Source organism: Echeneis naucrates, chromosome 4 (genome assembly GCF_900963305.1).
Source record: "Echeneis naucrates chromosome 4, fEcheNa1.1, whole genome shotgun sequence".
Lineage (NCBI taxonomy): Eukaryota > Metazoa > Chordata > Actinopteri > Carangiformes > Echeneidae > Echeneis > Echeneis naucrates.
In genome coordinates, this window is record NC_042514.1 from 6,790,708 (window position 1) to 6,805,882 (window position 15,175).

Sequence of the window (15,175 nt, forward strand, 5' to 3'; positions counted from 1 at the left end):
AAGTTGCACTTTTAATTCTTGGCTTTCTGCACAACAGCATGTATCTGCTGAAGTGCTGTTCTCTTGTGAAGAAAAAAGAAAATTCTCACATTTTTCATCAAGTTCACGTGATTAAAAAAATAATAAATAAATAAATAAAAAACAGGGGTCGATGCAGAGCACAGCCTGTTTTAAATGAAACAGACGTCAAGTTAGAAACTCAAAGTTTGAATAAGGTCCTCCACATGTTCTATAAGGACCTAGACATGGGCTTAATGAAAACATAACAAGCTTGGCTTCGCTGTGCACGGAAAGAGCATCAGCCATCAGTCACACAGGCTGTCCCCTGTGGCGTGCTGGTCGGAGGACCTGAAGTGAGAGAGCAGCATCTAAAACAGGATTAGCTTTGCATGCGGGTTCTGATTATACAATATTTATCTGTTCTTTTCTCCGGGAGCACGCCACACGAACTTGGGGAACTTTCAGAAGCAAAGCATTAATTTGCACACATTGGAATTAGAGCTCACATCAAAGCGGGGTGGGGGGGTTGACATGGGAATATCCAAAACCTCTGTGTAGCTAGAATAGAGATTTTGTTTTGCTGTGTAACATTTCTATTTTCACAACGAAACAGGACGGGGGGGGATTTGAGCTGAATAAAATTACCCACCATGCACCCTCAACAAAACCTACCAGACTAAAGCTAAGTTAGCATACAAGTAGGAACAGAGTAAACAGCAAGGAGAACAAAGTCAGCTAAAACATACAGGGATTTTCTTGCCAGCACAGAAACAAAATGAAACCAGCAGATCGCCTTCATGTGAGGTGTTGGTGGTGACTCTTGGGAAAAGTGAGAAACTGCAGAGCGGTGAGGTGGACTGGGATTTGTCTTTGTGCTGATTTGTGGATTTCCTCTGTATAAACCGTACCGTTATGTTCTGGGCAAAGATGAGCACAATTACCTTTAACATCTATGGGCAAACACAAAGACACACACACAGATGGAGAGTCACTCCTCTTACCGTCGCAGTCACCCAAGTGGGCCACGTTTCCCTGTTCAACATCTTGCTCGAACGGCAGTCTGCAGAGGAGAGGGGACACAGCCATTAATCAGAAGGCCCGGCCACTGACACACAACACAGATTCACCCTGATAGAGGAAACCTATCTCAATGTTACGGCAGAGGACAAGTACCAAGGAAGCGTATGTCTCTGGAAGCTCCTTTGACATCGATTTGTTTTTTTTGTGTGTTGTTGTTGTTTTCTCCCAGTGAGAAAAATAACGTTTAAAATGGAAAAAAGAGCAGACGTGCCTATGAGCTGCCAACTAACCCACAATAATCATCACTATTGTTGAAAGTAAACCAATTTGGTCATTCATTTCAACTCATTTATTCATTTTTAGGTCAGCACTCTTGTCTTTACATTAGGTATTTGTGGTGTAAATATAAACCTCATGCCTCTCGTGTTAATGTATTATCTGTCAAGTAATAATATCGACTTCATGAGAAAGCTGTTATTAAAAAGTAGTTTGTCAGAAAGCAAAACCCCAAACTCTTCCTATTATTGAAAAAAAAAAAAACAAAAAACAAAAAACAGATGACATATCTTGTGTAACTCCAGTGCCTGTGCTTCAAAAACCTATTTTCCATTTGGGTGAAAGGGGAACATGGCAAACTCTGTCGACAATAATACATGATGAAGTGAGGAAGCAGAGGAAATGAGAACAGCACACAAACCAGGTGCTTATAAAGAAAAACACATCTGCTTTCAGATGTGTTGAATGGCGTGGGGGGGGGGCAGAGAGAAGCTGAAATGGACAGACCGAGGAGGTGTGTGTTTTTTGTGCAGATGTCAGCGTGCTTCGTTCAGCACAGGGTACATTTCCACTGAAGGCCATGCAGTGGATACATTAAGTAATCCATGTGAGACACGGCTATTGTCACTTCTGCAATGACACGAAACTATGAAGCTGTGAAAGAGAGAACCTTTTACTAACACTAGATGTCCGATGGTGTCTGATGTAGGAAAACGCACACTCGTGACTCTGTCCAAGTTACATAGTGCTGGTTTGTGGAAACTGAGATACCACAAAAAAGTCTATTCGTTTGACATGTTGGGAAATGTGCTTTCTTTGCTGTGAGTAAGATCTGAGTTTAGTTCAGTTAAACCTCCGTAAACCAAGAGAACCAGCTGGCCTGGCTCTGTACGAAGGCAACTTTATACCTTTAAAACGCCTTCATTGAGCCTTTTTTTGTCCCACTTGTATCTGTTTAATCTGTGATTTATGTTCTCAAACCCTCTTTTGGTTGGCCTCATTTACAGTATCTCTTGGTGAGATGTCAAACTATTCCTCCTCAGATAAAAATAAAATCCCTTTGACTTTAATGTGGGATCTATAAATTGATTTGATCCAAAGAGACATGACTCACACACAGGGTTGTCGTAGGGAGGATCTGTTATATCAGGGAGCACTTGGCAGCACTGATGCCCTGATCTGATGCAAGCCTATGTAATAATTTATACGAGGTTAAGATGTAAATGATCTGAAGTTACAAGCCTCCGGGGAACTAACCATGTCAGAAAAAAATGTAATTAAAATTTAATTTCCGAGTGGGTGGATGCTATTAATTTACAATGCACAGACATACGTTCCTTTGTCTTGATCTGTTGCTTTAATAGATTAGTCGAAATCAGCGATGACGCTGGACTTATACGGAAGTCTGCTGCTCAGAAGTGAACAGCCATCTCAAGTTCTTCATGGTTTAACACTAAAGCTCCATTTGGCGCACAAACAACCTTTGAGGAACCGGAGCATGCACCGCCCGAGGATGTTAAACTGAGCTCATTGGGACGAGAGACAGAGAGATCAGCATTCTGCAATTAGCTAAAGGCTCTGGCAGCAACAGCCAACATTTGTGCTTTTAATGCCTTGAAAACATTCTGACAAATGGGTGCAACTGCGCAACCAACCTACAGCGATTGTCAGTTTAATAAAGAACAATGTTTTGTGCTGGGTTGGCTGCCTCCCATGGACTGTGAGTCATTTATTTAATATACATTAAATCTGTTTGTGGAGCCGTATGTGTATATTTTTAGTTTCTTTTTTCTTGTTGTTGTTATTATTCAAACTAATTCCCCCAGGCTTCATTATAAAGCAGAAAATGACAAAGACCAGACGCATGCAGTGCTGTTGATGATGTTTACAGATTCCTGTCCAGGGGATACTTGCTGCTCCAGAGAGGATGGGGAAAGGCTATGTAACAGCAGAGATAATTCAATAAAATGCTAAATATTATTTGTTGGCCAAAAGCTGGTTGATAAAAATAATGAAAAAATTGTTGAAATACTTCACCATAATAAATAAATGCTTGGTTTGACACAGAGTTTGTATCACTTTGTTCGGCAAAAACCACAACTACAGTGAACAAAATTAGTAACAATATAAGTAAAAGCCTCCCAGTAAAATAACCACAGCAACTTCTTTAATTAAAAAGTACAAAAGTTCTCTTTCTCAGAAATCGCCCACATCTGAAGCTGATGTTATATAATGCCAATTGCTGATTTCTCCTCTGGCGTCAGTTTGCAGAGAGAGGTTGCATTATTCCACAAGGAGGAAATCCACGGTAACTCGATGCAAAATCGATTGTTGGGTTGACCGCTCTTGGTAAATCAAATCAAGGCCAACACAGCGGCCTTTAATAGCATAAGCAGGCAGCCTGAGGTGGTCTTTAAGGCCCTTGTTGTCTGTTCTGCTGGCGCTATACCTGTGTTTGGAAAGCCTAATTCAGTAAGCAGCCTGACTAAAGAGAGATTGATTTCACTGGAGGGAGAAAGCTTCAACCAGAGGTGAGCTGTCGAGACCGACCGCTGTGTTTCAGCAGCAGGAGAAGAGGGAGGTCACACACACACACACACACACACAAAACACACCGACTGGGTACCGGTGCACAAGCCAGCGTTACGCAACAGACACAACACCTGCAGAGTCTTCTATGTTAGTTACACAGCAGCTGCAGACATGTTGGATCAATAAGGGTAAACAGAGCAGACGGTGCGGCAGGCTACTTAGAAGGGACCGATGTTACTCAGAGGCACGAATACTTGCAGACAGAACTTCAAGAGCAAATAAATCATTTATGGGATGTTTCAGCGGGTGTACTGTCAGTAAAATAACCTTTGGAGGAAGAATAACGGTAGAAATGAATCAAAAGAAAAACTAAATTGAAGAAAAGGTGTATTAAAGAGAAAGAACAGAAAGAGGTGGTCAAACAGCACTTCAGATGGACAGGGGATTAAAGCAGACAAGGTGGCAGTAAGGTACTGCGTAATGCATGAAGTGGAGCACACAGTGTGTGTGTGTGTGTGTGTGTGTGCGCGTCATACCTGGTCCCAGGTCTAAGGAAAGAACAGGTGCTTCCTCTGGTCCAGCCACAGTACGGATCCCTGGAGGCGATACAGTTCCTGCAGAGACACAAAAATTCACCTTGTCACTTTGACTCGCCGTTGTTTGTCCTGCTTTCCTTGAGCTTGACTGTAATTTAAAGGACAATACTCACAAACACAAACAAAAGCAATTTATTCAATTTTTCCAAAGAGTGTCACAGATTTATTGACTGTTTTTCTATCTCCGAGGAGGCCACAGACGTTCATTTACAGCCTGTGAAACTTGCTTGATAATATTATTCATCTCAGTGAATATTTTGTCATCTAGTTGGGGTGAGACAATGCACTTCATAGCAGCCATAGTTAAAAAAACAAACAAAAAAAACAAAACCTTGTTAGTGTGTGGAAGTGACACACGCGTGGAAGTGCATTATTGACTCTGAAAGGTATTTCAAAGTGAAAAACTTGCAGTGCAGTTACTGAAAAAGAAAAACCCTGGAAAAATCAAATTCAAAATTAAATTATTATTACATTTAATTATTTAATTATAGGTGAGATCTGAAGGTGGAAGAATAAAGCGCTAACTACAAAATCTAGCACTTCGACTTACTCTCCTTTTCCTGTTGTGTGACCTGCACAGAACATTTTGTCTGTACCATTTATATCATGCGACCAAAGAGAAAATACATCAGGCGCTTTCTCAGTCTAAGTAATAGGTATTGCACGAACCAGCTAGCAACCACACTGATTTAAAATGAAAACTGAGCTACCTAACGTCAGCCTTACAATAATAGATTAATGCAGATACATCCGTGGATTATCAGTGCTTTCCTGTTGAGGCTCTGCTAAAGTGGAGCTTGATTAAATGTTAAATCCAGTGGAAAATGGGAACCTCAACACTAGCAGGATTTCTTGAATATGAATGTTATGTGCAAAAATACTGAAATGAGAAAGAAGATGAGCCATTCAAGTGACTGCATTCAAAAAGGCTCTTCATACCAAACCTGTCCATTACAGTCACCTTTTGACAGCATTTCTGCTGTTTAAGACTCCTGATTCAAAGTGTTCAGACATTTCATGGTTAATAAATGAGATTGTTTTTCCACCCCATTCTCCTCCAGATTTGTTATTAATCTATAAAACATCAGATATGAGATATGCCCTTGAGTGAAGAAATGCTGGTTGCTCATCGTTACACCACTGCTCAATGATAATGTGATTCTGATAAAAATATATAGATGGTGAGATGTTCACTGGAAAGAATTACCAGTATAAAAGCCCCGTGTCCCTGAAAAGTAGGACGTCTCTCTGAAGGTCTGTGGCAGGATGGTAAAGTAGCTTGTAAGGATTTAATCAGAAATACAGCAAGCAAAACCTCCGATATGGTCAACTTGCTCAGTGGTCGGCTGCAAAACAGCGTAATAGATGTCAAAAGGTCAACCTGCGAGTGTATTCCTTGTAAACTCTGCAGAGCAGACCATTTACTGTAAGATGTTAAATTATTAATGATTTATTTGACCATCTAGGCTGAAAGCTGGTCAGTCCATTAGCTGTTAACATCCTAGATTAGAAAACACCCTCATAAAGGTTTAAAAAAAAAAAAAAAAAAAAAGTGAAGCTGCTGAAGCGCCATGGAGAAATCTGGGAATGTACGTGCAAATTACTTCCCATGCTCACTTCTAAATACATAAACGGTCACATTTGATATGCCTCAGAAAGCATGTGAACATTCGCTTATGTGCTCTGGATTTCTCTCTTGTATGACTCACCTGGTTCACTGAGCACGCTTGCACGGCTGATGTGTGTGTGTGTGTGTGTGTGTGTGTGTGTACCAGTTTGTGTTAATGTGTCAGTGGAGCCTAGCAGGCCACAGGCGCAGGCATCAAAGCTCAGTGAGCATGCCAGCCGGAGAGAGTGAGGTTGTGCTGCGGTGTTGTTGTGGGCGTATGCAGATGAAGTATCATTCACTCTGAATGATATGGAATACATCACTTTTAATATATGCATGTTTATGTTTAAATGGGATTGGTCTACTTTTCTGCCTCTGCTCTTCGGAGTTAAAGACATTCACGACACTAACTGAGAAACATCTTTTTGCCTTTTTATAGTCTGATAATGTGGATTAAGAAAGTATGGAAAATTACATTTGGTGCTATTATTTCTACTATTATTTCTAACTTCTATTTCTCTTATTTTCTAACGCTAACCCTGTCTTTTGTTTGTATGATGATAATGTTGATTTATTCACATGCTTATGTATCATATCGTCAGAAATCGTCAGAAATCGTCAAAAATTATTCTTATTATCATGTAGCAGAATTACAGTGCATCTATGATAAAGTTAAAATTGTTGACAGACATTAAGACAGTGTTACTTTCACTCAGGGTGTATTACATTAACAGCTTTCAACAGCATTTTCTTCCACTTTACTGGCACATTTTAATGTGTTTTGGGTGATTTGGGCATAACAGTTTATCACCTTGCTCAAGGGCACTGTGACTGTTGTTATTTTTATTATCATTGCAAAAAAATTCAGGTCAGGAGCTGGTAGCACTCGACTCTGTCTTCCTCAAGGACACTTGTGAATGTAGGATGCTTCCTGTATGGCCACCTGAGCTTTTTATTATGCTGCCCCTGCTGCACTTTAGGCTTCCTTCGCGCACTGTGCTTGGTGGGGACTTACTTCATGCATCGGGAGTAGAGCTGGCAGCGTGCCACTGGTACTCTGACCACACAGGAGGGAAAGGCGAGGAGGAGAGTGTGGCTCGTCCGGTCCAGAGTCAGAGACAACAGCTGCCGGGCCTGAGGAGTGTCTTCAGCACACCTGGAAAAACACAAACAAACAAAAAAACAAAACACATAAACACATAAACATAACCAGGCAGGTTTACATAGAACCAAAAAGATGCATTAGGTAATTACCAGACATTAACTCTCTGACCTCACTCTGAGCATTACATCAGAAGAATAAGGCATTCCTCATGACTCAACTGTGACAAATAAAAGCCATACGAACAATAATAGGAAACCATCCTTGTTGCTGGATGTTACAGGTCCAACCCAAATATGTGCTGAGTTTATTGTAGAGGTTTGAGGGGTTGGTTGGTCATAAAACACACACACACACACACAAACACACTCAGGAGTTGAATCTAATTGGCACCCCGGGCTACTATAGTCAGCAACAGCCTGCCTTCGTGATGCAGATTTATACCTTTTTATGCACATGTGCACTCATGCATCAGTTGTACGTGGATGGTTTATGGTAATAACATTGCAGCGCACAAACAGTCATTAGGATAAATCTATCATTCTGCTCAGGCCAAGTGGTGAGTCATTCTTCAAGGCTGGTATCACAGAAGGTAAGGAAAAGGATGGATGGAGAAAAAAAAGGACGAGTAATTAACAAATCTAGAAGAAGACAAAAAAAAAAAAAAAAAGCCAAGACAACAGAAATCAAAGTGGAGAGGCAGAACCGGGGTGAAGAAGGAGGAGCAAACGCAGGTTTGATGGTTAACTAGAACAGCACAGCAGTGCTAAAGCAGTGACTTCTTCCCATGTTCGTCCCCTGAACACGAGAGTCCCTGCATCAGCGCACCCCGAGGTCCATTGTACACAAGGCTTTACTTTGTCAGTGTGTGTTGGGTGAGTTTGGGATTGGAGGGGGGCTGGCTGCTGTTGCTTCGCTCTGTCTCCCGATTAGCTAACCGACTGCTGTGATAGCTGGACTGTCAGTGACCTCCTGGTGGGCTCAGCATGCCCACCAAATTAACCCTCACACACGGGCACACTGTCTCCAGTCTATTCCAGCTCATTCATCACACAGTCCCCCTTTCTTTCACTTGCCATCCCTATTCCTCATTTTTGTCATGCGTGAAGCTGAACAAATGAGCTGGGACACAAATTGTTGAGCACATTTTGTATGGGAAAGGGGGAAGGAGAGAAGCTGATGACCAAATAAGAAATGAAACAGTACAAGTAGATTGAAAGTGAGAGAGAAAGTGTTTTTCCAGCCAGTTGGTTCGAGAAATAATCCCTTTTTCGCCTTTTGCTGCAGAAAATTTGGCATATGTATCAGGGAGCACAGTTAGCACGATGGAAAGCTAGTGTCTGGAAACACATAGTTTATTTTAAAACGCCTCTAATTGGCGCTGGTGAAAGATATTCTGCAGCCAAATGTGGCAGCATCTGTGTGACAATCTTCTACCCTCCACCCTGCAGCTCTCTCTGCGTCGAACGGTGCATCTCAACAAAGAACAAAAGCAAAAATTAAGACTGAACAGGCATTGTGCTCAGCGTTCCTTACTTACTGATGGATATCCAATGAAGCCCAACCTTTCATGAGAAATGCTAATGAGACAGTGACAAGAGGCACGATTCCACTCCGAATCTTTTGTCAAGATGCAGATATTAAATCTGATTCAGCTTCTGGGAATAAAGGGTCTTTTTTTTTTTTTCCCCTGGCAGAGTGTAATTGTTGTCAAGATTAAAGCTAATGTGATTTTGTCATCATCCTTTTACTTTCTCATGTCTTTCCCCAAATGCCATCCTACAGTACAGCCCCACCTCATCAGAAGATGTTCAGATTTGATAATGAATATTAGACTCTAATCCTGTTCTTTTCTCTTTGCCCCATTGTCATTCTCTGCGTTTGGTTGCGCCGTCTCAGGCTGATCCCGCACAATTATGTGTACGTCTCTGAAAAAAAGGTGAAGCTTACTGCATAATTCAGGACGTCATGTCGTCAGGAGGCTCTGTGTTTTTCCTCTCTACCTCTCTTTCTGCAATGCTTTTTTTCTCTGAGTGTCACCACGACCCCTCAGTGTGTATACATCAACGGCAGTTAGTCATTTAACCCTTTCCTCTCCGTCAGCTGTTTGACATCCATCCCTGCTTTGTGTCGTAAAGGAATAGTTTGACATTTTGGGGCATGCGGCTGAAACAGTCGGTTATGTCGGCATAACGATTAAAAAGAGGAGGCAACTGCCATCACGGCTTTGTCCAAAGATTTAAAAATAAATAAATCTGCCAAGCAACAACATCTTTTAAGATCACTAATTAACATGTTCAGACGCTCTCAAAGTGATACCAACACTCCAGGAAGTTGCTGCACACTACCAAGAAATAATAGGGGGCACGTAACCTCCATCCAAACACGACAAGACACTCCAGTTTCCACATGGATGAAGCAAGTTATTTGACCTGCAAGATTTAGAGATGCTCCAAAGTGGTTTATTTACCTTTGCACAGAGCCAAGTTAACTGCTTACTCCTGTTTCTATTGTTAAGATAACTATGTGGCTGTAGATTCACATTTAAAAAGCAGACATGAGGGTCTTATTTTACAAAATGTTAAAATATTCCTTTCGTATTTTGGTTATATTTAGCGATAACATCTTACTTATCGGGGTTGAATCCCTCAAGTTCCTCCAGGAAGATGTTGTTGTTAGTAACGGTGTTGTCCTGGTTGGGCATGATCAGGAACTTGAGGATGGTCCCCCTGCTGGACCCTAGGAACAGGACTGTCCGGTTTCTGTAAGACCCTGCTTCTGTATCCACCACAATCTTATTCAGCTGGTACCTGCAAAGACAGGAAAGAGACAGAGCATTGCATTATTGCTGCAGAGGCGTGCGGCTCATTTGGGATTTCTCTTTCTTGGAAGCTAAAAGCACAGCCACGCAGCTCCTGAGGGCGAATTTATGATTTAAGTGCATTACAGCCGATTGTTTTAGGTGTAAAATGTGGACTCTTGTGAATTTAGATCATCATATGTCATTTTCTCTTGAGTCACTTTAAAATGAAATGAATTCCAGAGAGAGAGAAAAAAAATGCTCATCAAATTTGCATAATAAAATTCTTACGACAGACGCTCAGTCATTAATAATATGAGTCAAGTAAATGGGCTCGTCCTGGAACAATAACAGTGTTACTGTGTCTTACTGAACTACACACGGTCCCCTCTGTGGGAGTCAACAGACGAGAACAGAAGCCATGTTGTGCTGCGTGTTTAATATTCCACATACATCCAGCCCCTGTAATCCCCCGGTGGCTGGACAGCAGCGGGACTCCATAAGGCAGATTGAGGAGAAACGGGGAGATGGAGCGATGGAAGGAGGAAGACGCGCATTCATGTGAAACTTGATGTGCTACAGCTGCTTCCACCAAATCACCAAACCAGGATAAAATTCAGCAGAAGGAGCCTGCAGCCATGTGAGAGGCCACGGGCATGTTTACACAAACACACATCTGTGTGTCTGCAACCCTCAGAGGCATCAACGAATGTTTTATCATTGAATGTGGATGAATGGTTTTATTCATTTCAAGTTAAGACTCCTCACAATTACTATTTTGTTTTCATTTTCAGATGTTCTCATAACTTATTTAGCTTTGAACTGATGAGCTATTCTGGCTTGAAGTCTGGTAATGACTTGAATGGATGCGCTGCTAACTGTTGAATAAAGACATTAAGTAGCTAAAATAAATCAATAAATACATAAATTAAACAAAAATTTATAAGTTTATTAGCAAACTACCCAGCATGCAATATTTGTGACTTAAAATTCAACACACTCTATTTTTTTGTTGGAGAATTTAAATTTTGGGTTTGTTTGTTTTTTTACTGCACTTAAATGTTTAAAACATGTTTTACAAGTAATGCAATTACTGCTGGGTTTATTTGAGGGTATGTTATTCTAGTATTACACAGAGGACACGAAGAAGTGGTTGGAGTTGATGGTTGTTTTGTAAGGACTCTAACACCAGAGACTGGGGTTCATATTCTGGTTTGATTAAAGTAATAAAAGCAATAAAAAAGTGCTAATAATGTAGTTTTTCAATATCTAATCATATTTTTTTCTTCACCAAATGCTATAAGTGCTGAAAAATAATTGTGAAAGACCTTTAACTTTAATATAAGAAAATAATTTGAGATGTTACGTTACAAATGTTTTTTAAATGAACATTTTGCAGCTTGTCAAATAAGTTTGTTAAAAGTTGTTTCTCATTAAGCGGATAAGAAATATAATTCAAGAGGCCATGCACTTCATTAATAATAGGTTTGCTGCAGTAAATTATTGCCGTATAAACACAGTTTTCTGAGACACAGAGATGGCGTTTGGATGCTTGTCTGAGTTTGCGCTCACCTAACCATGGTTCTGACAATCCAGGGTCTTTGTCCCAGCGATGGCACAGCTTCATCCATCAGCGGATGGGTCTTGACGAAGTTTAGCATGTCATCAGGGAAAGAGTTGGAGGAATTAAACCTGGATCCTTCAACAGCACAGCCGCCAGGTCTGGAGGCGGAGGAGTTAAAGCACAAGTTAAGCAGAAGCAGAATCCCGCTCTCATTTTTTCTCCAACTACTTCAGACCTTTGTTAAGATGCCCTTATATGATCAAGCAGTCAAGACTTCTCAGAGTGGCTCAAATTCAGACATTTCCTTTTATTTTCAGCAGGAGACAGATTTGATTTCCTGACAAGCTCATAGTTATTTTTTTTTTTTTTTGGGGGGGGGGGTCAGGGATGGTTGCATGAAGTGAGGCCTTTAGATCAGCAGAGAGAATGATCTGTATGCTTGTGAAAAATTGGTTTCCCACCTCTATGTGACTTTGACTTTACTGAGTTTCTAAAAGCTGTAGCACAACATGAAGTATTTTCCGGCACTTCCTAAATGTGTGTTGGATCAGTGAATCAGACTCGTTTTACCGACTGTAGACAGGTCTGCACTTTGCAAACTCTACTTTCTGAAGCAGATTTAACTAAATTTCATAAAATTGGTTCATTATACCATTTTTTTTCTCACAGTTGCCTGATTAACAACCTGAAGACAGGTGCATAAATTGATTACAGCCATCTGCACCTTGGCTTCGGAATAACTTCATCTGGAACGGGCGTCCAAATAGACTCGGGTGATTTCTGCTCCTTGAATCTCCCATCGAACACCGCCGCCAGCTGCTCCATGTCAAATGCACACACCGCCGAACCTGGGATACTACAGAGACAGAGGCGGAGCGGTGAGACAGGTAGTCCAAGACTGTGACCACTGATTGATAAAACACTTTGACCTGATGAAAAAAGAAAAAACGAAAAAAGAAGACTCTGAAGTGGGTTTTACTTTGAGACAGGAAAAAATGTGACTGTAAAGAAAAGAGAAGGTAAAGAGACAAACACGAGGAAAGAAGTAAGACTATAGGAAGCCAATTGAGAATGTGAGATAGAAATTTAGACATTAGATGAAGACAAATTGGATTTTAGCTGGTCATATTTTGACAGTCAGTGGTTGAACACAGAAGGAATTTATTATATGGATGGAAAGAAGGAGAAGATAAAAAAACGATGCTGTCAACTCTGTGGGTGAAGAACAGATACACAATCGAATCCAGTAGTTAGATTAGACCCATGACAAGATTTTGGCTGAAATTTCCTGGAATATAAAATGAAAAAGGAAATGAATCGCAGAAGTTTCTGCCTTTAACAATAGGAGGGGAGGATTCTTGTAAATGAACCCGACTACACGTATTTCCAGTAAAAAAAGCCCTGTGCACCTCGGAGGCTGCTTAACTACTCGTGAACCCTGCAACAGGGAACACAACATCTGTTCCAAGACGTATCCATAGCCCACACACACACACACGCACTCGCTTGTAGACAAAACACACACAGTCACAAGCAAAAAATAAAGACACATTCACAGAAAGTTAGACTCTTCCTTGAGTCTGATGCTGTTTTGGGTGTGTGTGTGTGTGTGTTATGGTTACAGAAACTACAGACAGAACTAAACAGAGCAGCGTCAGGATGAGATAAGAAATTTGTAAAAAATAAATAAATAAAAATCCCATGCTTCCTGTACTGGGACTCAGCCTTCTGCTCTGAAAGTGTCAATGACTAATGGCGTGCAAGCCATGTGAGAACTGATGACTAAGTGCTAATACATGGGTAAAAAAACCTGAGAGACTGAGTCACCTGCTGCCTGCTGCTACATGAATCCCACACAAAGCCCATCTGTTTCTTTTTTTGTTCAAAAACAAGTATCCAACTGATGACGAGGGCATCGCCTGAAGACCGGCTTTTGCTTGCAGCGAGCTTTTTCTGTCCTTCTGTTGGGGTTGACCAGGTCAGTTTTTATCAGTATTAATCATTAATAGGATGGGACATGACTCAAACCTGTGGATGACACGGCGTCCCTCTCAGTGCTTCATGTACCAGATGCTTGGTGTGACATGTCTGCACAAACACCAGCTCAGCCTCCTTTCTCTGCCTTTTCTCACCTGCCATTCGTTCTTTCTTTCTTTCTTTCTTTCTCGCTTGCTGCAGGTCACTCGGTTTGCCTCATGTAAGGATCTTTGGCCGGATGACGTCAGAAAAGAAGGGCCCCAGGCTGTTTATCTTGCCAAATTCCTCCAATTACTCTCATTTGCTCTCCATTCTGGCCTCTTTTGCTTCTTGGTCCGTTCATATGCTTTTGGGTTTTTTTTTTTTTCCCCCCCGCACAAATTTCATTTTCTCAGTCAGCCTCCACTCTGGAGACTACATTCCTTTATTTACTTTCAAATTAGACTCGTTTAATTTCTCCGTGTTCATCCAAATTTATCCTCCCTTTATTCTTTCCCCTTGTCTGAGGCTGATTGACAGGCTGTCCAGCCGAGACACACATTGGTGTGTCTGTTTGAGATAGAGCAGCTGTTGAGTCCAAAGTACTTCCCCACTATTTCACAAGTTCGCTGACAGCTTGGAATAGACAGCATCCACCATCCCATGTTGCCTCCTCAGAGTAGACCAGGATGGTAAGAAGAAGGTGGGAGTAAAGGGGAGTTTCAATGAGGATTTTTTTTAATTAGGGGTTTAAGTTTCATGAGTTGTAGAGACTTAAAATTCACTACATACCACAGTCAAAAGTGCTGTTAAATATTAATGAAAGTAAAGATTTAAATCCCACACCCTCAATCTGATTATCTGAGGTCATTCGTCTGAAGATTATAGTATTCCACCAGTTCTTGTAGGTCTTTGTATATCTTCTTGCCTTCAGAGCTTTGTGTTTAGGCGTTAATTTATTTACTTTCTACCGAGCTTGATATGGAACCAGAGTTTCAAATACACTTTATCCCATTTTTCCAGCAAAATCAGAAGCCACAAGGGTGGAGACCTTGCAGCTGGCGTGACCTCGCACAACACTCCATGGTCGTTACTCCAATTAACCTAAAGTGTATTTTGTGATATTTATTCAGCAAACCGATGCCCACTCTCATTTTGCAAAAACTGCTGGATATCTTTCAAAAATACACATATTTGCTTTCTATCAAGAAATAAAGTCTGATAACACTCATAGGCTCATATCTGCGCGGTAGTGAACTGTTTGCTAAGACAGGAGGAAATATTGTCTGTACCCAAAGAAATCTGCCGACCAATAACTCCACAGCTCGCTAATCAACATATTCATGTGTTGTATGTGAAGTTTGACGCATAGCAGTTTTTAGGGGAGATACAAGCATCACTTTCTTTAAAAAAAATTACTTGCTGAAACAAATAAACGCCTTTGCCAAAATGTCAAAGTTTGTTCCTTTAAAGCAAAAAGCAGAGAAGCATCAGAGAGGCCAAAACGTGTATATTCTTATCCTGTCCTGTATTTAACGCTGAGTCATGGCTTCTGTCTTCCATCCGGCTCCAATTTTTCACCAATTTTTACAAAATTGTGTAAAACCTCTCTAGGAAACTTTCATATTAAACCCTTTCTAATTCCCAACTATAAATGTCCGGCCTTGATCTTCATTTTTAATATTATTCCTTCATCTTTTCACTTTGATCCGTTCCTCTA

The 15,175-nt window shown here is 40.9% G+C and overlaps 1 protein-coding gene across 1 annotated transcript in view; it reads right to left on the bottom strand.

Annotated features, from left to right (window-relative positions):
- The window catches only part of sema6bb (sema domain, transmembrane domain (TM), and cytoplasmic domain, (semaphorin) 6Bb), a 110,435-nt gene that overhangs the window by 18,413 nt on the left and 76,847 nt on the right, over positions 1-15,175 (bottom strand). The window contains exons 11-16 of the mRNA XM_029499495.1: positions 12,224-12,355; positions 11,508-11,657; positions 9,766-9,945; positions 7,049-7,189; positions 4,365-4,442; positions 1,002-1,060 (exon numbers count right to left, since the gene is read on the bottom strand). Of these exons, the coding sequence (XP_029355355.1) occupies positions 1,002-1,060; positions 4,365-4,442; positions 7,049-7,189; positions 9,766-9,945; positions 11,508-11,657; positions 12,224-12,355 (740 nt within the window). The remainder of the gene's footprint in view (positions 1-1,001; positions 1,061-4,364; positions 4,443-7,048; positions 7,190-9,765; positions 9,946-11,507; positions 11,658-12,223; positions 12,356-15,175) is intronic.